This window comes from Silurus meridionalis, chromosome 9, assembly GCF_014805685.1.
Source record: "Silurus meridionalis isolate SWU-2019-XX chromosome 9, ASM1480568v1, whole genome shotgun sequence".
NCBI classification, from domain to species: Eukaryota; Metazoa; Chordata; class Actinopteri; order Siluriformes; family Siluridae; genus Silurus; species Silurus meridionalis.
Genome location: NC_060892.1, coordinates 12,409,138 through 12,435,610, shown reverse-complemented (window position 1 = coordinate 12,435,610; position 26,473 = coordinate 12,409,138). Strand labels below are relative to the sequence as shown.

At 35.3% G+C, this 26,473-nt stretch overlaps 1 protein-coding gene across 1 annotated transcript; it reads left to right on the top strand.

Moving 5' to 3' along the window:
* Nucleotides 1-1,331: 1,331 nt before the first annotated feature.
* Nucleotides 1,332-25,932, top strand: vat1l (vesicle amine transport 1-like). Its single transcript, XM_046858176.1, has 9 exons — nt 1,332-1,614; nt 2,181-2,310; nt 3,086-3,301; nt 4,258-4,400; nt 9,077-9,180; nt 10,046-10,101; nt 10,203-10,397; nt 23,078-23,161; nt 24,071-25,932. Exons 1-9 carry the CDS (start codon nt 1,400-1,402, stop codon nt 24,167-24,169), a joined length of 1,242 nt encoding a protein of 413 aa, XP_046714132.1. The 5' UTR covers nt 1,332-1,399; the 3' UTR covers nt 24,170-25,932.
* Nucleotides 25,933-26,473: the final 541 nt, after the last annotated feature.

Below are 26,473 nucleotides of genomic sequence, written 5' to 3'. Positions count from 1 at the left end.
CAAACAGCACCGTTGCCATGTTTTATTCCTATTTTGTTCCTTTATTACAATCTAAAAGACTGCTTTTCCAAAATGATTGTTGACAAAATAAGGAAGTCTCCATTGATTTTTTATTTTATTTTATTTTGTTACTCAAAAGCAGCCTTTAATCCAGACACTATTGATCTTAATAGAGCCAAATGAGGTACCCTTTGTGCTCAGCAGACTTTCTTCTCCATTCATTTCATTTTTATTTTGGAGCAAATATGTATTTTACTGACAGTCCACACAAAGTGCCTGTTTATATTCTAAATACTGAAAGTCTATAACAATTATGTAAGGAAAATAAGCCCTCAGTAGTTTTATTAGTAGTAGCAGATATTTGCTTCAAGGACTATTTTTCATTGTGGTGATATAGTTGTACAGTACCAGTCATCAGTGTTTTCTTTATATTTATTATTTTCACAAGCCAATTAAAACCACAATTAAACAACCCAGACTATGTTTTATAGTTGAGATTGTCCAAAGTAGCTACAATTAGTTTTGATGACAGCTTGGCACACTCACACATTGTTGGTGATTAAGTCAAATTTGAGATCACACTTAACCAGCATGGCTACTTTGCAACACAATACCATCCCATCTGGTTTGTACAATTTGTTTCCAAAAGAATAATGATGAATGAAAAATGTTTTCTATTTAATGTAAGTAATATAAATCCAAACAAAATGGCTTAAGGGTGAAGGACAAGCAGCCAACGATTACTCAACACCTCTGGGAACTCCTTCAAGATTATTGGAAAACAGTTCTATAAGGCTGGCAGAGGGAATGCCAAGAGTGTGCAAAGTGGTCATCAAAGCAAAAGGTGGATGCTTTGGATAATCTAAAATATAAAAGAAATTCTGGGTTGACTACATAATTTCATATTTGTTGTCATAATGTTAATGTCTTTAGTATTACTGTACAATGTTGAAAACCCTGTGAATAGAGAAGAAGGTGTGAATAAGAAGGTGTGTAGAAATACATGACTTCTTGTAACTTAATAAACTGTATTGTTAAACCTTTACACAAAAATGTATGGTAGCAAAACAATATATTTTATTAAGGTATTAAATACGGAAGTTTCAGTAGAAATGCTTGTGAAAAGAAAAACACGTTTCACAACAGGTTCACCAAGCAGGTTGTTAAAAATAAACGATTTAGAACTTTTTGTTATATTTGGTTTCAGAGACATGTTTTGAGCAGACGTCTAGAAAAGGGTATTGGGGTGTAAATCTGTATTCGCTTTGTGTACCATTTTTACGGTATCTTTGTAGTCTACCGTAAATCTGCTAATAGGCTGAGCCGGTGCGCCCCCTCTCCCCGGTTAGAGCTGAAGTCGCGCCAGAGCTGCTGGAGGACCGTTAGATCACCCGCAGAGATGGCGAAGGAGGGCATGGAGGCGGCGGAGGAAACCGAGCAGATGATCGAGAAGAACGGGGCTAAAGAGCCGGAGAGCGCCGTGAATGCGCCGGATCCAAAGGAAATGCGCGCTGTGCTGCTTTCAGGCTTTGGAGGTCTAAACAAACTCAAAGTGACCAAGAAAGCCATGCCTGAACCCCAAGAAGGAGAAGTCAAAATTCGCGTTAAAGCATGGTACACCCTGTTTATTTATCGTTTTGTAAATGTTTTTTTAATTATTAGTGTATACTATTTTACAATTTGTATTTTTTTTTTTTTTTTGAGAAATGTGACTGTGCGCTTTAAAGCAACATGTTGCATGAACACTGCCATAATGAACAGGTGCATGAGGAGGAACGAGATGGAAAGAAAAATGGAATCATATTTAAATAGTTACTTTTCCATATGTCTGAATAAATATATATATATATATATATATTTTTTATAGATGCAAAAGTGCAAATATATTGGAACATGCTGATTCACATGAGCCATTTCAGCTTCTGGGCTATACTGCTACATTTGTACAAACAGCATAAGAAAATATGAATTAGATATAATGTAGATGATTGTGAGTCACTGATTTCAGTTTCAAGTTATCGCAGTGTGGCTTTTTGGGAAGAAAAAAATATAATTAAATAAATAATGACATTTAAAAAAAGGAAACTGTTATGTGCACCATTTTGCATTCCCAGCTTGAAAGAAAAAAACATCCCTGTGTAATCTCTGCAATTCTGAAGGGCTTTTCTTTTTGAACACAGTGGCTTGAATTTTCTTGATCTCATGGTACGTCAAGGAAATATCGACAATCCTCCAAAAACCCCTCTAGTGCCTGGCTTTGAATGTTCTGGAATAGTGGAAGCTGTGGGAGAAAATACTAAAGGCTTCGAGGTATGTAACATCGTAGACTTTCATAAGCACTCGCATTTCTAACTATATACCTGTATAGCTGAAAACACATGACAATAGCAATAGTATTTATTTTTAAGAAAACGAGAAAATTGATGTTTACTACATAAGTTTTGTCTGAAACTAAACGGATGTGACACACATGCTTGTTTGTCTCTCTACCAGAACCATTATAAAACATGTCTGTATCAGAGGCAGCATCCAGTCAGAGAGTTCTCTAAAGAGATTTTCGATTAGAATCCCTTTAGGAAGGTTTAGGAACTCTTAACTATCCGTAGATCCCACAAACAACTGTGTGCTGAATGTATTGATACAACTTGCCATTTTATATTATCTCTATAAAACGATCTCACCATAATCATCCACCATCTGCATTAATTCCTTGTACCATCAGTAGCTTACGAGCAAATATCTGCAATCTGTTAAGCACTATAGTTCTCTCAGTTCTCTGAGTCGAGCATGATGGACGTCTGTGTACAAACACAACTACGATTCCTGTGAATTAGTGAATCTGCTGTCTGATTTAGTTCAGTTGAAACTACTTGAAATAATGCAACATTTAATAGTGGGTACACTCCCTTAAGCATGCATTAATTGTCTTTTTTGAGAACCCTATAATGAATTATATAAGAACACTACAACAGCAAGGGTCCAGTGTAGGGTGCTTTTTTGAGCAACAAAGAATTAATCTGCAAATGAGATGCTACTAATCCTTTTTTTTTATTTTATTACTCTCTCTTTATTTTTGTGCTTTCAGATTGGAGACAGGGTAATGGCTTTTACGAACTACAATGCTTGGGCCGAGGTGGTGTGCACACAGCAGGATTGGGTTTATAAGATACCTGATGAGATGACTTTTCCCGAGGCAGCTGCTTTCTCTATGAACTTTGTGGCTGCGTACATGATGCTGTTTGAAGTGGCCAATCTCCGGGAGGGGATGTCTGTATTTGTTCACTCAGCAGGGGGGGGAGTGGTAAGTCTCATAGACTGGGGTTATGATTACAGGGACATAGAAACCAGAGCACTAGAGAAATAATAATAATAATAATAATAGAAGACTATAGTGAGATTTTATCATTTTTTATTATTCAAATATTTTAGGCTTATAACATGATTCTTGTGGTGGTTATGGGAACATACTGTCTCACATCCAAGAAAAAACAGATATAAGAATGTCATTACTCTAGCGTTTTGTAGTTATAATGTGTTTTATGTCTATTAAAACGTAACAATCTGGGAACAATGGCATTTTTATAACTTGAAGTTATATTTAAGGTTGATGATTAGTACAAACAAGTTCCAGGTATCACTTTAGTAATAACAGCTATTTCCACATATTCTTATGAAATTTAAAAAATGTACTCTTACAGAGAAAGTTATAATTTTATGAGGATAATATAAAAGTTATAAGGATAATTTCAAGCTTTAGCTTTGCCTGTGATTGTTACGAAGAGCTGACTAGAGACTTCTTCTATCTATGTTCAATAAACATTTCACAGAATATTCATCATATCAATTCTTTAATAATAACATGTTTATTTTGCTTCTTGTTCATTACAAATTTTCTATCCAATCAGAATCAAGAAAGCAACAACACCGTCATATTAGGGAGTTTATTTGGTCAAAAGAAAGACACTGTGCATATGTTGGCAGAGCTGGCGTTTGGTGACAGTGCTGCTGTGTGCTGTGTTGTTCCACATGCTTCTGATTCATAATTCAATATTACTGCACCAAAATCAGATCACTTTCATCAGGGTTGTACCTGTATTCGTGGTAGAAATGTATGGGCATTTAATTAAATCAAATCCGCATTGCCATTTTCAGTTTTTCACTACAGATTTCCTCTTATTGTGTTACATCCAATTTGCTTCAGTGACAGTGATAATGCTGAAGCTCTCTCCTGTTTATTTATGTATGTCTTGTTTTTAGGGTCAAGCTGTTGCCCAGTTGTGCGCCACCGTCCCCAACGTCACGGTGTTTGGCACGGCGTCTCCGTTCAAACACGAAGCTATTCAACACTCTGTCACACACCTGTTCGACAGAAACCTCGACTATGTAGCAGAAGTTCGGAAGTAAGCAGACCGATGCTTGTACACTGTCTGTAAACCTCAGAGGTTTTTTTTATCACTTGGTGTTAATTAGGTTTCTAAAATATCTTAAGTGATGTGAGCAAAAAGATTGTGAGTTTAGAAAGGAACAGAGTGTGCAGATGATCAGGATATGATAATGTGAGTCACGCTCGGAGGACAGCGCTGGTCTGAGGAGGCAGACGTTTACCTTCTCTGGATCTGTGTGGCTGCGGTCTCCATGGCAACACTTTGCTCGACTGTAGTGCTTTAATGGAAGGAGGAGCACGAAAACACTCTTTAAAGCACACACACGCATACAGGCCTTGAGCTCTTGCTGTGCAGTGAACTTTTCCTGGACATTACTTAATATGATTTCAGATTTGGAGAAAAATAACTTCATGCCGGCCAGATTTCCTTCTGAACTGTTTTACTTTGCATATCAACAGTAGTTGTTCTCTTAGTCGTTCATTGAATCCTTTCTGATCTGCAGGACACGTGGCGAGCTAATGCAGTATTAGTGCTCCATATGATCAATATGAACACCCCGAGATCCATGCTTAGCTTTACGCGCTGATTGATATAGCTCGGATAAAGCCCTTGTGCACATTCGAGTTCTAATAAATCGAAGTAAAACGAGTAGGAGAGCAGAGATTAATACTCCTTTCATCTCGCTAGCCGCACATTCCACTCAGGATCAGGAGAAAAGCGAAATTAAATTGCTCTTTCAAGTCAGCCCTTACAATAGGTGAGACTTTGGGCATCACAAGGCCTCAATGCAGGCGGCCTGAACAGCCGAGCAGAAAAGAAAAAGCCCTGAGACCACTTCATTTTAATGGCATGGTTCTCATGCTTTTCAGCTTGTCTTGTTTTTTTCGGGATTTACCATTAAGAAATGTTCAGTCTTGAACATCAGACAAGCTGACTGTTGGACACTGGGACCCAAACTAGAAGTATAATTAGGAGAAGAACAACATAATTTACGATAAAATAATCTATGCATTGATACTATTATTCTGATTTTGTTTCATCTATATTCATAATGATGCGAAAAGCTAATTATTTTTAATGATGTGACATTTTATTTAGCTTTTGTTCATGCTGTTCTTTGTTATGGCATTCAAACAGTATCCTCAAATTGAAAGAGTGCAGGGAGAATACTAAATCTCAGCACAGTGTCAAGAATTGCACTTCGATTTGTAAAGTGTAAAGTTCATGAACGAGGGAGTTGGTGCATGTATCTCAGTGCTCAGTGCTCGCAGAACTGAAATGATCTCTATCAGTGGTGGACAGTAAGGAAGTAAACGTAGTTTGTTACTGTACTTAAGGGGGTTTCTCGTGTGTCTGTACTTTAATGAAGTATTTCTATTTGGGTAAACTTTTACTTTAAACTTCATTTCAAAATCAAATATCTTACTTTTAGAAATCATGGCAGCCGATTGGCAATATATAATGGCGAATTTTTTTGGCCAATATGTTTGACCGATTTTCTTTTTTTTCTTTTTATTTTTTTTACTTCATCTCATAAAATCTAACAGATAATTAATAAGACATGATACAGAAAAATGCTTCAATTAATCATCTATCGAACACCACAATCCTCCAATCACCGCACTTGGTACGAGGTTTTGGAACTATACAGTTCCAAATATTTACTCTAATCCTCTTTCCTAATGTTATTCTCATTCTCTCTCTTAATGTTATTCTCATTCTCTCTCCTAATGTTATTCTCATTCTCTCTCTAATGTTATTCTCATTCTCTCTCCTAATGTTATTCTCATTCCATTCTCTCTCCTAATGTTATTCTCATTCTCTCTCCTAATGTTATTCTCATTCTCTCTCCTAATTTTATTCTCATTCTCTCCCAATGTTATTCTCATTCTCTCTCCCAATGTTATTCTCATTCTCTCTCCTAATGTTATTCTCATTCTCTCTCCTAATGTTATTCTCATTCTTTCTCCTAATGTTATTCTCATTCTCTCTCCTAATTTTATTCTCATTCTCTCTCCCAATGTTATTCTCATTCTCTCTCCTAATGTTATTCTCATTCTCTCTCCTAATGTTATTCTCATTCTTTCTCCTAATGTTATTCTCATTCTCTCTCCTAATGTTATTCTCATCCTCTCTCCCAATGTTATTCTCATTCTCTCTCCTAATGTTATTCTCATTCTCTCTCCTAATGTTATTCTCATTCTCTCTCCCAATGTTATTCTCATTCTCTCTCCTAATGTTATTCTCATTCTTTCTCTAATGTTGTCCTCATTCTCTCTCCTTATGTTATTCATATTCTCTCTCCTAATTTTATTCTCATTCTCTCTCCAATGTTATTCTCATTCTCTCTAATGTTATTCTCATTCTTTCTCTAATGTTATTCACATTCTCTCTCCTAATGTTATTCTCATTCTTTCTCCTAATGTTATTCTCATTCTTTCTCTAATGTTATTCTCATTCTCTCTCTAATGTTATTCTCATTCTTTCTCTAATGTTATTCTCATTCTCTCTTCCAATGTTATTCTCATCCTCTCTCCCAATGTTATTCTCATTCTTTCTCCTAATGTTATTCTCATTCTCTCTCTAATGTTATTCTCATTCTTTTCCTAATGTTATTCTCATTCTCTCTCTAATGTTATTCTCATCCTCTCTCCCAATGTTATTCTCATTCTCTCTCTAATGTTATTCTCATTCTCTCTCTAATGTTATTCTCATTCTCTCTCTAATGTTATTCTCATTCTCTCCTAATGTTATTCTCATTCTCTCTCTAATGTTATTCTCATTCTCTCTCCTAATGTTATTCTCATTCTCTCTCCTAATGTTATTCTCATTCTTTCTCCTAATGTTATTCTCATTCTTTCTCCTAATGTTATTCACATTCTCTCTCCTAATGTTATTCTCATTCTCTCTCATGTTATTCTCATTCTCTCTCCTTATGTTATTCTCATTCTTTCTCCTAATGTTATTCTCATTCTCTCTCTAATGTTATTCTCATTCTCTCCCAATGTTATTCTCATTCTCTCTCCTAATGTTATTCTCATTCTGTCTCCTAATGTCATTCTCATTCTCTCTCCTAATGTTATTCTCATTCTCTCTCTAATGTTATTCTCATTCTCTCTCTAATGTTATTCTCATTCTCTCTCCTAATGTTATTCTCATTCTCTCTCAATGTTATTCTCATTCTGTCTCCTAATGTCATTCTCATTCTCTCTCCTAATGTTATTCTCATTCTCTCTCCTAATGTTATTCTCATTCTCTCTCCTAATGTTATTCTCATTCTGTCTCCTAATGTTATTCTCATTCTCTCTCCTAATGTTATTCTCATTCTCTCTCCTAATGTTAGTCTCATCCTCTCTCCTAATGTTATTCTCATTCTCTCTCCTAATGTTATTCTCATTCTTTCTCCTAATGTTATTCTCATTCTCTCTAATGTTATTCTCATTCTCTCTCTAATGTTATTCTCATTCTGTCTCCTAATGTTATTCTCATTCTCTCTCCTAATGTTATTCTCATTCTCTCTCCTAATGTTATTCTCATTCTCTCTAATGTTATTCTCATTCTGTCTCCTAATGTTATTCTCATTCTCTCTCCTAATGTTATTCTCATTCTCTCTCCTAATGTTAGTCTCATTCTTTCTCCTAATGTTATTCTCATTCTTTCTCCTAATGTTATTCTCATTCTCTCTCCTAATGTTATTCTCATTCTCTCTCCTAATGTTATTCACATCCTCTCTCCAAAAAGGATGTGAAGAAAGGAAGAATAAGAATTTAAAGCCCGGGACACATCAAGCTGACGGTCGGCCTTTGGGGAATGTCGGGGGATCGAGTGTCGGTCGGGTTTAGTTTTGTTCCGCACTGTTGGCTCTGGTCGGACAGCGTCAGCTGTTTTTCAGCTGATTCTGTATGTCGACTCAGCGGCGGAGCTCTTCGGCGAGAAAGAGAACTCTGAATAGCTATTTAACTTATCGAATGAACGCGTGAGAAAATAAAAACGGAACAGACTTGTTGTCATTCTTGTTCTTGTCTTTGTAACTTAGCAGCCATTAGTGAAAATAAAGGACATAAACCTGTTAATGATAATCGCGGCATGTGGAAACGCTGCTCACTTTATATATTCACGCTTCTAGCTTTTCTGGTTTCCCTGTTCGGATGCTAAATACAGACTACTGCCACCTGTTTGTATGAGAGAATGACGTTCCCTCACGCAAGCGCAGAACGTACGCGCACGGTTTGGCGTCAGATGCGCCTGCCTAATAATCGGCCTAATTTGCAGTACAATCGGCCAATAACGTATAATTTAAAAAAGTGTGTGTGTGTTTTGGGAGTAATCGCCCTGATTAATCGACCGGCCGATCAATCGGTTGACCTCTAGTATCTACTTAGCACGAACACACAGTTCAGCTTCAGTTCAACAGCAAGCAGAACATTTTGAGAGGAATAATTTTAAGAGCAACCTTATTTGTGCTAAAAGTAAGAATAGAGTCTTTTCACATAAACTGAGTTGATTATGCCTTGTGACAAAAATAATAATAGGACATTACTGCCATAATATATCATAGTACTTTTAACAAGTACATGGTTTGTGTACTTCGTCCACTCCTGCTAATGATACCTGATATCAGTATCGATCTGGATGTTTTTCTTGTTAAAATGATTAGGTAAACAGTAATGATGATCTTATCTGCTTCTCAGGGTCTCTCCTGAAGGAGTGGACATTGTTCTTGATTGTCTGTGTGGTGAGAACACGGGGAAAGGTTTAAGCCTCCTGAAGCCCCTCGGCACATACATCCTTTATGGTTGGTATTTTTTCAGTAAATCATAGATGCAATTAAGTGTTAAAATTTTCTAATGTTTTTGAATAGAAGAAAGGATTATAGAAAGATTATGGATTATGGAAAGAGTTATAACACACACCCACACACACACACATACATATATATATATATATATATATATATATATATATATATATATATATATATATATATATATATATATATATATATATATATACATTTTCTTCATGATGAAACCTAACATGATAAATGTGTTGCTGCTTCACTGAATATTTCTTCCTTTTTTAATTTTGTTCTTAGGGTGTGACAACGCTTGCATACCAATGCATCATTTAATGCTTGGAAAAGAGTTAAAAATTAATAAAACTATGCCATTTGACAAAGACTGATTCTTTTAATAAGAAAGTTCTGATTATTTAATGATTAAATTAAATATTTTCTATGATTAGCAATGAAATATATATATATATATATATATATATATATATATATATATATATATATATATATATGTATATGTGTGTATGTGTGTGTGTGTGTGTGTGTGTGTGTGTGTGTGTGTGTCTGTCAATCGATTAAAATATTTAATCATGATTAATTGCAAATAAGGAATTATAGCTAATTCAAAGAGTAAATCAATAATTAAGAATTCCTCAGTTTCATCTTTTATCATGAAGCATTTTTAATTGGCATGGAAGCTGTCAGGGCTGACAAACACATATTGCTGCATCACAAATGAATTTATCATGGTGACTGCTGAGACAAGTCTATTAATGTAAATCTGAATGAAATCCCATGTGTCAGTTATTTCTTCAAAGCATGATTTCTGTTGGAAGGTATAACGTTTTAACTTTTGTACTTGTAGGCTCTTCAAACATGGTGACAGGCGAGACAAAAAGTTTCTTCACCTTCGCCAAATCTGTAAGTGTTACTTGGACTGCCGTTTATTCCTTACTTGGTTGATTTAAATACCACCTGTTCACTGCATGGCCCTTGTTTTGTTTTTTTGCTTTAATCTACAGTGGTGGCAGGTGGAGAAGGTTAACCCCATTAAACTCTATGAAGAAAACAAAGTCATGGCTGGATTTTCACTGCTCAGTCTCCTTTTTAAGCAGGGAGGCTGCGGTCGTGTAAAGGCCACTGTCGACAAGTTGCTTTTTCTCTACAATGAGAAGAAGATCAAACCTTTAGTGGATTCTCTCTGGGCTCTTGAAGAGGTAAGCAGATGAATGATGAAATATGCTAATGTGGTAGAAAATCAGCAAGGCCATTTTTATTTCCTTATAATAGCGGTAAGTTGTATGGAACTATGGAAAGCCATTCAAGGCCAATAATAAATACATAAACATGACACTACATCTCAAGGACTAATAGTAAAGTGGGCTGTAATTGTAGCCAATAAATGGTCTACCATCAGCATATCTTCTTTTCAACAGGGAAGTTAGCAAACGTGATTTTACCTCATTTTCACCTGATTGTGTGTGTATATGTATTAGATTATATCCTGTGCAGAAACAGTTTTATTACCTCAATCAATATCTTAATAAATTCATATATTATGACTTCTGTACATCTTCTTCATGCTGTGTGCAAAAGAAACGTTTGAAGAAGGGATATACACTAATAATAATCAAAATCTCAAAAATAGCATGTGTTGGATCGAGAGCTATTTTGTAAGCTGCTAAATACTGAGAGTGAATCAATAATCCTATTGGTAAATACAACCAAATTTGCAGTGTTTAATATGCTGGCAATATACTTGCTATCTTATTATTCGTTTCTATTTTTTTAATGTTTGAATGTCATGCACGTAACACATTAACTATTCCCTTTATATAAAAAGGCTGTATTCTAGATGCAGTTAAGGAAACTCTTTATTTTTATTGAAGAATAATCTGCCAACATTGTAAACAGAAACACACAATTTTACAAATGAATGTATCACATGCTTTGTGATAAGTAGTTGATTGAATGTCAAAATCTCTTGATCTCTCTGATTGGTCAGAAGGTGATTCATTATTTTTTACTAGCAGTATCTGGAGTTCCAGATGCAAGGTAAATCACAGGTTTATATAAATGCACTTGTTCTAATAGCAATATGGATTATTAATAGAATTAATCTATTTTATTATATAATCTAAGTCTAATAATAACCCCAAAAATGTATTTAAATATTTGACCTAGATTAGACCCAGCTCTAAATAAACCTCTGCATATATAGTATAGCTCCCATATAACTAGTACATTGTGTATAACTGTAGGTACCTTTAAGGTTTGTATGTCAATGTGTGCAATGACGTATAAATATTAAATTAATTTACTTTTTTTGCAGTTTCATTTTTCCATTTGGAATGGATTTTTTTGGTTCTTTTTACAAAATAGTAATTTTTTGTAAATCATTTACACTAAAGCGCAAACTAAATAAATGTCGAGAGCTTTACATTATTCCTCCGGGTTCAAACTCTGTAAAATCTGATGCTCTGAAAGGTTCGGATACAAAAATACTATATTCGAGTGGTAACCGCATTTACCCTTTAATGTTTAGCCATTTATGATTAGTTTAAGGCTATTAAAAAAGACAATTAATACTAGATATCTCACTGGTGTTTTATGTTACCATTTTTGACTACCACCATGTACATACTGTATTTGTTTTGAATTTGATCTAAAGAGACTCCATACATACTTTTCTGTCCATTCATCTTTTGTAATACATACTGTTCCAGTCACCCACGTTGTCCTTCCATATTTTCTTACTAATTTGGTCTTGGCTTATATTCCATTGTTTTTTTTAATGTAGTCATTAAAAAATAAAATCTCGATTTGGATCTCAGTCTCAAAGCCCATTTCCATAGAGAAGTAGAACTAACACAAGTTAATTTGCTTTTTTAGTCTAAGATGCATTGCTTTATCATAGTCAACGATTCTCCATTCTTCCAGCTGTCAGTCAATATACTGCTTCCAAACCTGCTGTCAATCAAATATTCCCCTGAAGCTCAAATATTGTCAAGTGAAATTTGCCCATCAGTGGTATTTTAAGATGAAGTGGCATGCCGAGCTTCATCTATTCAGCAGTACAATCAGGAGCTGTCAGTAAGAGCTCAGGATCGACTGACAGGTGTACTTTCCAGACCTTTTTTGATAGATCCGGTTGTTTTTTCCCAATGCCAACATAGCCAGCCGGGTCCTCCATTACTTTTGATTATGATGAATACACCTGCACATGTTGTGGAACCAGCAATGATTTAAAGAACTGGCTGTCATTTGCAGTTTTTTCCATTTCGCTTTTTGGATGAGTGATTTATTTTTTATGTTGTGAAGAAATTCATTTTTTATGTCAGACTTTTTTTTTTTACTGTTGCGGTTTTAGATCTAGCTTCCTTTCACCTTTGTATAGTTTTTCTATAGAGATACATTAGGAATCTCTATGTCATGGTCTCTTTCCCTCACACACATCACGCACATGTACCGTATGTGCTTATGCTTGTCACTGTTTTTCCACATTCAGCTGGGTGCAGCATTGATATCTTACTGCTTTATTGCATCAACCGTGAATGTGTGTGAGTGTGGAGGACGCGTGTGCTGGAAAAACAAACATGCATTAGGATTCTTTGTTTTTGTGCCATTTTACACCCAGTTCCTGCCAACCCAGGCTTCAGATTGTCATTTCCTTTGTATCTGTGTGTGTGTGTGTGTGTGTGTGTGTGTGTGTGTGTGTGTGTGTGTGTGTGTGTGTGTGTGTATTTCAGCTGGGTGAGCAGTTATATCAGTAGAGGTTTATAATATTTCCTGATTTCCAGATCCACAGTGACATGAATTTTTAGATTAAATTTTTAAATTAGATATGGGGAAAAGGCCTCTTATGATATTTGAATGATTTTCATGACATTAATGCGATGTGAATTGCTTTCATAGCTGAGAAAATCTCAGCTGAGGACTATTGATGCTGAGCGATTGACACTATGTGCTTTTCTTCAAGGCCCTTGTGTCAGCCATAATATTATGTAATGATTTGATCATTATACAGGCAGGGAGACAGTGTTTGTCCTCTGATTTAGCTACAGGATGAATAGAAAACATCGATCTGCCATAGCATTATGTACACCAGCCTGATATTGTTTGGGTTTCATTGCACCAGTAAAACAGCTTTGACTAGTTGATGCATAGACTCCACAAGACCTCTAAAAGGTGTGCTGTGTTATCTGTTACCAAGATGTAAGCAGCAGATCCTTTCAATTGTTTTAAATGCTGTGTTATAGACTTGTTTAGATATTTGATTTGTTTAACACATCCTACAGATGATTAAGACCTAAAGAATCTGGAGGCCAAGTCAACACCTAGGACTCTTTGTTGTGTTCTTCAAACCATTTTTGGACAATTTTGGTAGTATAACCGGGAGGATTATTCCGCTGAAAGAGACTATTAGGGAATGCAGTTGGCATTAAGTGGTGTTTGGTCTATAGCAATGCTTATGTACTGTAGGTGGTACATGTCAAATCAATATCCACATTAATGCTAGAACCTTGCGGGAACGTTGCACAGAGCATCATACACTTTCTACCAGCTTGCCTTCTTCCTATAGTACATCTTACTGCCAGGTCATTTTCAAATTTTCCATGTGGCTCAGTTCAGCTCATTAGATGAGGATGGATAATTTGGACTTTATAATATATATTTACATTTACATTTACATTTGTGGCATTTAGCAGACGCCCTTATCCAGAGCGACATACAAAAGTGCTTTGAGTCTCTAGCAATGAATAAATCTACACTGTTTACGCAAGATTACAAACTTAATATAAATATAATTATTTAAATAAACATCTTGAATTCTACAAAGCAAACTTGGAAAGTGCTAATTTAAGTGTTTCAGGAAGAGGTGAGTCTTTAATCAAGAAATACATTTCATATATTTCTCAGTGTTTGGGAACTTGTAAGAATGTAATAATGAATTATGACTGTTGGAGGCTCATAGCATGGCCTTCAATAGGATCAGAGAGTCTAAAAATGTTCTTTATTAAATTGTGTTTTGGCTTTATAAAAGGTACAACAAGGCTTATTGGGTAGATGTTCTACTCCCTTTTCCAAGTAGAACAAATAACCTTCGAAATCCATAGTGTTAGTATGCTCTTTAAAACAACGTTTCCCCAATGTTTTTTTGTATAGTTCTTCTTGCAAGCTTTGGCAAATAGGGAGCATCATAACTTATAATGACAACTCTATAGTTCATTTTCATACACGATGAGATTAGAGTCATGTGTGCCTTGTGTGATTAGAAATATCTCCTTGTGACGTGCAACAGACACAACATGTGTGGATCTAATCACCCGACTGTAATGACGGTTTACACAGAGAGTAAAATAGCTTCTCTAGTTAGGAGAAAGTGAGAGAGAAAGAGAGACATTTTTATTTCTGAGAACCAGAGCAAAAAAAAAAAGGAGAAGTGAGAAATAAGAATGTGGCCTAAGGTGGCAGTCGAAGTGGAGACAGTATTGTGCTCAGCAAGAGAGCCTGGGATCTCATTACCTATCTGCAGTCCAGATACTGTTCTTTTTTCCCCTCTCTGTGGGGTGAAGGAAGATGTCTTCTATCTGGATGCTAAATAGAACATTAGTATCACTGTGGTCTTTTTTTCTGTTCAACTGTGTAGAAGACGTCAGCCTCTTGTATTTCTCTTCGAGGGCTTTCAAAAGGATTAATTGATCGTTCTTACACATTTGTAATAAGTCGTAATTGCAAAGGCAAGAAAATTTTTGTCATATGTGCTGCATGTGTGGCATTACCCTCAATCTTGCACTGGTTCGTTTGGCTTAGGGGGCCATTTCTGAAAAGCATGTGATTCAGCTTGTCACGATCCTGCTGTGAAGCTCCACGTCAGCGACAGCTACGTGGCCGTGCTTTTTAGCAACCGCATCAGTTGCCATGCTAACCTGGGAGCTGCTCTGATGGCGGAGTCTGATGACCTGGTATAATGAGCACTGTGCACTCAGGATTTGTCTGAGAGCAAGAGGTTTAGATGAGCACTGTGCTAATGCAAACTGTCGAAAATCTCGACACATGTGACTTCTTTGTTCATTGGATAAATGTGCATTGGCTTAATATTAATGGTTAACATGAGGCACATTTGTTAAAGTCCTTCTTACTGATGCTATTGAAATATTTTTGAGAATATTGATTATATGAAAACACACCATATTGTAGTGAATTTAGTGATTTTACCAGGCATGGCAAAAGTACACACATCCTTCACTCATGTAGAAGTACAGACACTCAAATTAACGAGCCTGTTTTGAAAATGTAAGAAGTAGAATGTACATATATTTGTGCAAAAATTTTATGAGTAAACATAAAAGGTTATCCAAAAAATAAATAGTGCAGTAAAGTACTGATACCAGAAAAATCTACCTCATTACTTCCTGTCTCAGGATTTTACTGATCATTTGTAATAACGCTTGTACATAATTCTGTGAAATTAGAATGACTATTGCTAATATGATTTACCCTCACCAGCCAAGAACTCCTGCATATTCATGCAGTTATCCAATCAGCCAATCATGTGGTGGCAGTGCTATCCATAAAGTCATGCAGATGCAGGTCAAGAGCTTCAGTTAAAGTTTACATCAAACTAAAGAACAGGAAAAGGTGTGATTTATGTGAATAGTGTCTGTGGCCTGGCTGTTGGTGTTCCCTCAGATGTTTTCTTGTAACATATTTAATTTAAAAACTCTGGAGATTAAAAGATACATTACTATTATTGGTATTGTTATTATTATTACTATTATTATTATTATTATTATTATTATTATTATTATTATTATTATTTCCTGCATACTGTTTTTTTTTTTTTTGCATAAAAAGATTAGACCGATTTTAAAAATGAATAAATTATGTAATGTTAAGAGTCTGGATATAAATAATTATGAATAAAACAATTTGTACTAGAAACTATATATCAAATATAATACTGTACTATATCCTTGAGACAAGTTACATACAAAATAACCCTGTATCTTGTCATGATACCGACAAACCACAAAGGACAAATCTGAAAGTTTACCACTGACTACTATAACTGACACTATAGAGAATCCTTCTAAAAATGGTAAATAAACATCTTCTCACAAAGAAACACATCACTATGTCAATAAAAACCATTATGTGTAGTGTCTGCCATACAAATTTCTGAATTAACCGTTACCATAGAAACACTAATGTATTCAAATGAGGTCATTAATATAAATCTGTGGTTTTCCCTGAGGCTGGAAGTTTTGTTAGAGCTGCTGTTATAGAAACATTGGTCAACCAGACTAGAACATTAAACAGTGTGTTTTGTAAAATATGACATGGGTATGGCGAATGCAATCACTTCCTTTTCCTGATAGATTTTTGTAAGAATTTTAAGAATTAGTTTTCTTCTAGTAATAGAGTCAATTATAATGGAGATGCTTCTTTTTTAGGAACCCTGTTCTACATCACTGCATATTTCCCCACAAACCTCATCACACTCATAATAAACATCTTCTTTTTTCTATTTTTGTACATACATACACACACGCATAACGTTCGTTCAGTCCATGCTATTTTTTTTTGTTACATTTTCTCCCCTTACTGACATTTTCTCACGAAAATTACAAAATCAGTCCCATCTATGATCTATCAAATTCAATTAGGTCTCTATTGCTTTTCCTTCTAATTGAATCACTCCATCCCTCATACGTTTGGCATGGAACAAAACCTGTCACGGGTGAAATGACTAGTGAGATCTCTAATAGCGTGTAACTATGGTGAGGTTCGTGAGCCATTTTTCTCTGATTAAAAAAACTGTAGGTTGTTTGTGCAAAAAGCACGCAGAGAAAAAGGAATCTGACCTTATGTACCACTGCAGAGATTTTATTATCTGTGGAAGCTCATTTCCTGGTTTTATGTAGGCTGAATCATAAATAAAGGATGCCTTTTTTGAATGATTAAATTACAATTTTAGACACGACCAGACCGGTAGCCTTAATTCAATTTGGCTTAGCAATATAAATTGTCACAAAGCTGCTTTACAGCAAAGCCAGACATAGATTCATATTTCCAGTGTCAGGCACAGGATAAATGACAGGAGGGAGAAACCTTGAGAGAACCAGACTTCAAGAGACTTAAGTATTTTGTTAAGCAAAGGACGGTCTTAAGAATTACTGCAGCAGAAGACAGAATTACTGCAGCGGAAGACAGAATTACTGAATCATTCAGAAGATAAGCTCAAATCCAAATCCATGCCCTTTATTTACTCTTCTAGCTCACAGCCATTCTGTAGATCATGCGTGATGATTTTTTTGGACTATGACTACGTCACTGTGAGAGTTGTTGGAAAAAAATTTCAGATAAAAAATTACGTTTGCATCTAAATCATTACCTCCTCTGATCCCAAACATCAACAGGCTCAAATAAATATGGCTTCACTAATGGGGCAAAATGTTTATCGTCATGTGCCATTGTAAGGTGCATGATGCATGTTTATATATGTTTATGCACAATACACCTACTCTGGAATACCTACTTCTCATAAGCCAAGTCTGATGGATAAAACCAAATCTGCACCTGACCCAATAATAAATGAGTCAAATAACCAATATATTACCCAAATCTTTAAAGTACTAAATGACTTGTTGCTTTCTTTTAACAACTGGACAAATGTACAATATTTACTTTACAGTAGCAGTGGTTGTTTTTCTTTGCCTGGACTATTGCTAAATTTGAATTAGCCTAATAATTTGTAACACTTAAAAAAAAACTATATAAATGATATGAATATACAGTATATAATACATGCAAAATCAACAAAGCTTTATACACGCTATAAAATTAATTAATTAATGTTATTTTGCTTCCTGTTTGTCCATCATTGAGAAGATATCATTTGATTCATCCCAGAAAATGTAAAAAAACACCAGACTGCATAAAATTGGTCTAATAAGTATTTCAAGAACAACAAGGCAGTATTTAACAGTATATAGATTCTAAAATATATACTGTTTGTATTAGATGTCCTCGAGTTATAAATTGGTGTTTTGATCAATACCCTGTGTTTCAAAGAAGATGCTAAGGCACCGTTAATTAGCTAGCTAGATGTGCAGAAAATATATTTATGTAAATAAACAAAGTTTGGAATAAATATGGCTAGTATATAGTACAGCTACAGATGTTTTCATGCCACATAACATCCTCTCATGCCTTCCTTCTTTTAAAGAAAGTTTGATAAGGGCCAAACTGTGATGGCTAGATGACTGGGTCAGAGCATCTCCAAAACTGCAGCTCTTGTGGGTTTTCCCAGTCTGTAGTGGTCAGTATCTATCAAAAGTTGTCCAAGGAAGGAACAGTAATTCAGTCAGTTAATGAAAATGTCTCTTCTCAAAAGCACGCCTCCGGTTTGGAGTCGTGTAAAAGATTTGACTTGACGAGAATAACTGGGAGAAACTAACAAATCTCTACCAAATATGCCTTTTCACTCAGAAATACGTGTTTACATTAACATTGTCTTTAGAATAGGGAACATATTTTGGGTAGACACTGAGTGCAAGATTTTCTGACTAATTTGATAAGATTGTGAGCTTAATATGATTTATTTTCATTCCTGAATATAAATGTGTTCTTCATTGAAAGAGAATGTAGCTAGAGGCTTTTTTGTTATTCCAGTGAGCAAACAGCTCATTGAAAATCAGCCAAAAAGAGTCAGAAGATGGTTCATGATGATGCGTCTCACGAAAAGTTAATGATCCTGCAAGCTGTCGGAAAGCCTGGTAAAGACTGGTACCTCTCAGCAGGGAGCATGTAAATGCCCAGTTTCTCCATTCCTCAGGTTTGGAAATAGATTTGCTGAAAGCAGTTTCTTGGTTACTGAGTTGAATCCGAAAGTCGACCATTTAACCGTAATAATCTTGCTGATTTTTATTAGTGCATCTTTGCAGACAAGCCGCATTTTCAAAATATATTATATATATATATATATATATATATATATATATATATATATATATATATATATATATATATATATACATACATACATATATATATATATATATATATATATATATATATATATATATATATATATATATATATTTAACATCACTGCAATAGAGCTAAGGTTTCTGCTGGTTTGGGAGTATAATGGAGAAGATTACAGAAGGATGAAATTACACTGACTCTTCACTAAACTATGCTGAGTTACTTTGGTACAAGCTGCCAATTTGTACTAAGATAAGATTTCTTGAGGTGGCGTAATGAAAGAAAATCTGGAAATCACCAGGGGATGATTAATAAATACTAAGAATTTGAGATCCTACATTTATTGCATATTTGAATGTGTATCATTGTGTTTGTGGAAGAAATGACATACACGTAACAAAGTGATGACTCTGGAGACTTCCATAAATAATAAAAAAACACTTTTTAATAGAAACCTAGACCAAAATCAAAGTGTTTGTTAAATAAGAACAGGCTTCATTAAATCATATATAATAGGAAAATAAGCTACACCTGGTTGGTGTAATACCCCCCTCTGGGTATCTATGTATCTGTAACTCTGCTCCCAAAGTGCAGAGCCTGAAGTGCTTTATTGCCTATTATACAGTGGTCCACCTAAATAATCTATTCTGATTGGCTGGAAGATAGATCTGGCCAGTGCAATCATCCCTGTTCTAAATTAGAGGAAATTGTAAGCATTTATAAATTCGAGCTAGATTGATGATCTTTGCATGTTGCCTAACTTATTTGGAAAATTTGGCCATTGTGATAAATAGGACAAGGCAAAAGATGAATTTGACAAACTGGAGATGAATGCAGGCCTCAGGTAGTTGTTTAACTCCACACATTAAAATGGTGTAACACACACCTAGCCATGGATTATCTAATATTTATACCTAAGTAAACTACTCTAATGTTGAATTTATTCATTACAACAAATAATGCTTTTTTATAGTTTGTAGTTAAATTGTAGAGTTTCGCAACTGCTCTGAAATGTTAGTTTCTATACGGATTTATATGAAAGCATTTTTATAAAGTCGTGTATTCACCAGCCTCTCTCAGCCTGTATCTTACAATTAAAAAGACTGAGAAAGCGGTGAACTCTTTCTGAAACGTTGTTGTGAAATTCACAGATCACTACACTGTGCTGATCCATCCATAAAATGTTAAATGTCTCTTAACAGAACTATAGCAGATAAGCTATTCTTATATAAACGATTTCTTAACCCTAAGATTATGTAAATGAGCTGTCGTGAGTTGTTAGAGAAAAGGTAACACATCAGAAAATCACAGCAGATTAAAGTAATCAAATGAACATGTTATGATGAGATGAAAATACTATCAGGAATGTGGTTAATCTCAAATTAACCAACTGCTTTTAAGTCGAGAGTCCAACAGTGATTTAATACAAAGGGTAATAAACCGTAAGAAACCTCAAGGGTTCAAGCAAATGTTAACTTTTTTCCAATAAGTATATCATTTCTAATGAAACCTATCCCTCGCTTCTCAGGTAACAGAGGATAATCATTCATATTTGTTTTGAAAAGTGCAAAAATAACATTCCTGTAATCTTCATGCCGAATCCAAAAGACACAGTCCATTTAACGATTAAGTAGAACACTGTTACTAAGCAACTGAGAAATATTGATACCAAAAATAATCTGGCTAATGATTAAGATAGCTAGCAAGTGGACTTCGACAACAACAAGGGAAGTAACAATAAGACAAAAACATTGGTGGAAAATCAAGATTTTGCTCAAGAAATTCCATCAAGATTCAACCTGGATAGCTTTTCTCTGTCTCTCTTGACTGATTGTTTAGTCTCTCTCTCTCTCTCTCTCTCTCTCTCTCTCTCTCTCTCTCTTTCTCCTATCTGTCTATCATCACGAGATGAGACATTTGATGTATATGTACGTGTATTTCTCCATGTGTTAAAGAACTAGGAGGGGGACTCAGCAGCATATAGAATATAAACATCATATAAAATATTTTTGTCTGCTAACTCAATACTTATATTTATTGGGACCTTTATTGCACATTATAGTTTAAAAAATGGCTTAAAAGTTAGGGCTGAAAAATAATTTCCAATCATGTTTTTGGTTTCCTCAGAAAGCGGCTGATTGCTTGATTCTGATTTGGTCTAATTTTGTCGGACTGGTTTGTTTTCTTAGTGAAAACAAGTTAAACATAAAGAGATAAAACAGCAAATTTATAGCTGCTAACATGTTAGCTAAAAAAGAACTAACTCATGAACATTGCTTTTATATATATATAAAAAAAAAAAGGTTATTTATTGGCTATTGGCAATTGTATAGAGGGAATAAAATACTGCAGTATGTACACTTATAGGAAACAAATCACCTTTAGGACTGTAACAGTAACTGTGCTTTGAGTCAGCGATCACAACATTCCATCATTGATTCATTTCATCTTTTATACTTTATCTAATACTGTGGTAAGCAGATAAGCAAAAAAAATCTACCAAGACTGCTGAATTATTAATGTTATTCTCCAAACTAAGTGCACTAATTCCTCACAGAGCTACCATCGAGGTCACATAAAAGCGAGAACGTTTTTAGAACTGAGCCTGGCGTAGCCCGCTAGCTGTATTCCCAGGCTACGGCGAGTCAAATGTGCACTTTAACAACAATGCAGAGAACAAGCCACTGCTGGCGATGGTAAAATTATGTGCAGGTTACTGCTGTAAATCAGGCACATTATCGTACAGTGTGGGTGCAGCTCACAGAATATGCTTTCTGACCATGAAACTATGGAGAGAGACTCATCAGAGTGATTCAGCAGCGAATAATGAGTCATGATTTTACCAGAACAGCAAGCTTTTTTCTGTCAAAAACAGACATGACTCAGTGGTGTATTATAAAATCAATATGCTTTGTTTTCATGCACAATTAATGTTATGTCACATTTGCATATTGTGTCTGCACTGTGTATGCTGTATGCATATGTGTGTGTGTCATGAAAATTATGACAGGGTCAAGCTTGTGTTTGTGTGAATTATTAGTCTGAACTGAGCTGCATGCGTTTTATCGTTCCCGGCCGAGTGGCTTCATTTCGAGGCAATTAAACCTGTTTTGCAATGCCACTGAGATGAAACTGGATTCGTGTTGGGGGATGCTGGAGAGGCTGCAGTTTATGGTTTATGAGGCGAATGGTACTCACCAGAGGACGATTTGGCAGCTGCTGTTAGAGCTAAAACACACTTGGTGCCCTGTTTACAGGTTGCAGCTGCTGCAGGAATACACAAAATAAGGATTATGAGGACAGTCTTGATTATAGTCTGAGCACAATAGAAACGGATGACGAACAATAGGAGAAAATAGCACACTTCATAATGCATTATTTGCATTGATACAAAGGCTGAGGCTAAAACACTTTAAGGAATATGTTACCCCGAGACATATACAAAATATTGATATTAAAATGATGTTGGTTGTTTATTCAAGTGATAAGTTTCCAGCAGGCTTGAATGAAAAATTAATGAAAGATGTTTGCAAAATGATCATTCTTTGGAAGTCTTTATTTTCTTCATAGGAGAATGTACAGAAGGGCAGTCTGATCATGTGATCATGTGTAATTGATGGCGAGTTCCAGTGGCAACAGCTTTTGCCATTATGCAATTTTGCCTTATTTAGCTACATGGTATTATTGTTATATAACGTAAAATAATATTTCCATAAACATAGCATCTGTTGCTCTTTGATTCCTGCCCTTAAAAATACAAATGCGAAACAGGTTTAGCATCTGATCGAAGCCAGCAGAACTTCAGAATATGTGTGTGTGTGTGTGTGTGTGTGTGTGACTGTGTGACTGTGTGTATATATTTATATGCACACACATATATCATGCATATTAATTTTTACTCCAGGTGAAGGAGGCAATGCAGAGAATCCACGACAGAGGAAACATCGGAAAGCTGATTCTGGATGTCGAAAAGTCTCCCACTCCTTTAGTGAGTAACACAACAAAGGGAACTGTGTGTCTGTATCTGGGTTTGCATACGCAAATCAGTGACTGAGATGAATAAATGAAGAACAGCTGCTGAAATCAGAGCAGAAGGAACGTTAAGCACACCTGTGTCCTGTTGACACGAGCTTAAAAAAGAGAAAAAGCACTTAATGACAGTGATTGAGAAATACTATGACTTAGTTTCCATGGAGATTTGTTCAAGTAGTGCTGAGAGCGTCGGCACACATAATGGCTCGTCAAAAAAAACAACAAGAACATTTTATCTTCTGCTGGAAATCAGGTTTCTGTCACAATTTAACCTCAAGTTTCTAAGAATTTACAGTGGTTATTAGGTGTCCACCTTCGCCTTATAGCTGAGGTACTGCCTTCATTTTCAAATTCCAACACACATGCTCTTACTTCATAAGTAGAAATTAATTAATACTTTTTCAAAGATTTGTTAAATAAAAGGAAGGCTTTTGACACCTTGTAATTTCCTGTAATTTCTGAATTCTTACAGATGATTTAATGGCCTTTTGAAACAGCTTCATATAAAGGTATAAATGTGTAAAAAATATATATATAAAAAAGTGGAAGAACGAAACACTTAATTTTAATGCAGTGTTCTCAAAAGCTTTTAGACACTACATTAATAGCATTTGGCAGACACCCTTATCCAAAATGACATTTATCTCATTCATACAACTGAGCAGCTACGGGGTTAAGGGCCTTGCTCAAGGGCCCAGGAATAGCAGCTTGGTTTGGCTGGGATTTGAATTCACTAAACTACCATTTTCCACACTATTAGATTCACAAGAAATAAGCGTAAAAAAATCTAAGAAAGAAAGAAGGAAGGATGGTGGTGCTTTGTAGCCTGGTGGTTTGTGTTAAAGCACGTGTGCTGCTCCTGCAGATGGCGAGCGACAGCACAGAGACGAGTGAGGCAGGTGAGGAAGAGGAGGAGCATGAAGGAGACAGTGACAATAAGGAGCGAATGCCCTTCATCCAGTAAGCCCTGCTGATGATCCCCATTGGAAGGAGAAGAGACTGTGAGGGGATGAGTGCCCCGTGTTTCCCCACGCTGTAGTGAAGTGTACGAATGTGCAACTGTAGTGCGTTTGAAAATATCCTTCTTGCCAACTGTCCAACTCAAGTGCCATTCCCAGCACAGTGCTGAAGTGCTTCAGTGTTTCTGACCATATGTGTGCGCGTGTGAGTGTGTGTGTGCATGTGTATGTGTGTGTGTGTGTGTGTGTGTGTGTGTGTATTCCTCTTTACAGCTCTGTGGATCTTCTAAACATGTGTATTTCTGTTGTGTTAGTGACAGGAAAGAAAGACTTATTGTCCATTGAGCAGCAGTGCACAGAACTGCTCACTATATATATATATATATATATATATATATATATATATATATATATATATATATATATATAATGTGTGAAAAAACATCAAAAGTCAACTGGAACTTGCAAACAAGAAAAAAGAAGACAGACATAGAAATAATGAAAATTATTATAAACTTTAGCTTATTATTAATGAATTATTTCAGTTATTATTATTTGAAAAATATTAAAGAAAGAAAGAATGTCTGTTAAAATGCAGATTTCACAGAGCCTTTCACAATTCACAAATAATTCGAGATTTGCAGTAAAAGCTGATGATTTGTGTGCAGGAAAATCAGTGGCTGTGAGTCCTTTTGGCTTTTGTGATTCTGCATGTGTGTGCGATTTTGTGTTGTGTTTACACTATGGTGCCTGTGCTGAGCTCATGTTTCAAAAAAGTATATTTTTGCAAACGTGTAATGTGTGTAGAGAAAAACTATAATGGAACCTGTAGCTGCACCTCTGCCTCTGCCTCTACCTGTACCTGTTTCTGCAGCTGTACCTCTGCTTCTTCCTGTTCCTGTATCTGTACCTCTGCATGAACCTCTGCCTCTACTTGTATCTGTACTTCGACCTGTACCTCTTCCTGTACTTGTACCTGTATCACTTCCTGTAACTCTACTTGTACCTGAACTTCTTCGTGTCATATAACTGAACCTTGTTCTGTGCCTGTATCACATGTACTGTACTCTGAAAGAAGGAAACATGCATCATACCTACATACTGTATAATCATATTTATCTAATCAGCAAAAAATCTGATAGTCATAACACATTATACTGTAGATAAAGTACAGAACTACAGAAAACCTCTATTAGTGCAGTCTGGATTAGTATTTTTGCCTTGACCTTTAAAAAATTGATAAATAGGAAGATGATGATGGACGATGATATTGAACAAATCTTTAATTATTTCTTAACGTCTCAAAGAAGAAAGATGAAAAGAAATAAAATGTAATGAAAAAACTTCATGAGAATCAAGAAATAAAGAGAGAAAATTTAAGACAGAGAAATGACGAAAGGAAGAAGAAATGAAACAATCAAACACAAATAAAAAAGGAAACCTTTTTATAGTTTTAATTATTAAAGCCTCCACTCTTTGAGCTCATATAATATGCATATTCGGATAATAAAAGATTAACATTAAAATGAACAGAAGAAACTGAACATTTAATGACATTAATTGACAAGAGATTTGTCGTATCTAATCATAATTGCACTTTCATCAACACAAAACTAAAACAGATGAACAGTGAAGAGGTCAGAGATACGCTACAATCAGTACGCCAGTACGTCTGAAATTACAAACCCAAAACATGAAATGTTTTTTCTGGTTTGTTTGCTGTTTTGCGTGTAGTGTCTGAAGTGTGTGAAAGCTTGTTGACTTGCCTTAAAAAGTAAAAAAAACTTCATACTTGGTATTTGTGTCTCGAGCCGTTCCAGGCAGAGAACAGAATGATGTTTTGATGTAGTGTAGCTTTAATGCTTTTACTATGTTGTGCAGAGAAATTCTGAATTCCAGAAATAAAGACTTGCAGAGCATGGGCTTCGTGTGCTGTCTTTTTTTAATCTTGGTTTTAAATTTGAAAGACAAATCATGTTGGGAAAATCCGTCCCCCTAGCGCAAGAATGTTTTTGTGTAATGTTTACACTAACCATGAAAACAAACATTGCAAGCACATTAGAGCTTTTACGTTAGCAAAAGCTAGCTAATGGATTAATTATTTGTTTGCTTCTATGTAAGAAAAAAACTTTAATTTATTTAGTAATTTTGTACCAGTAACAGAAGCACACAATGAAAGGTACCATAGATATGTTTGTAGCTACGATGATAAAGCAAAAAAGAGTTTTTCCGATTCAGATCACATCAATTAAAACACAATTTCCTGCAGTTATGCTATGTATTTCCATTTATGTTCATTCATTCTATCT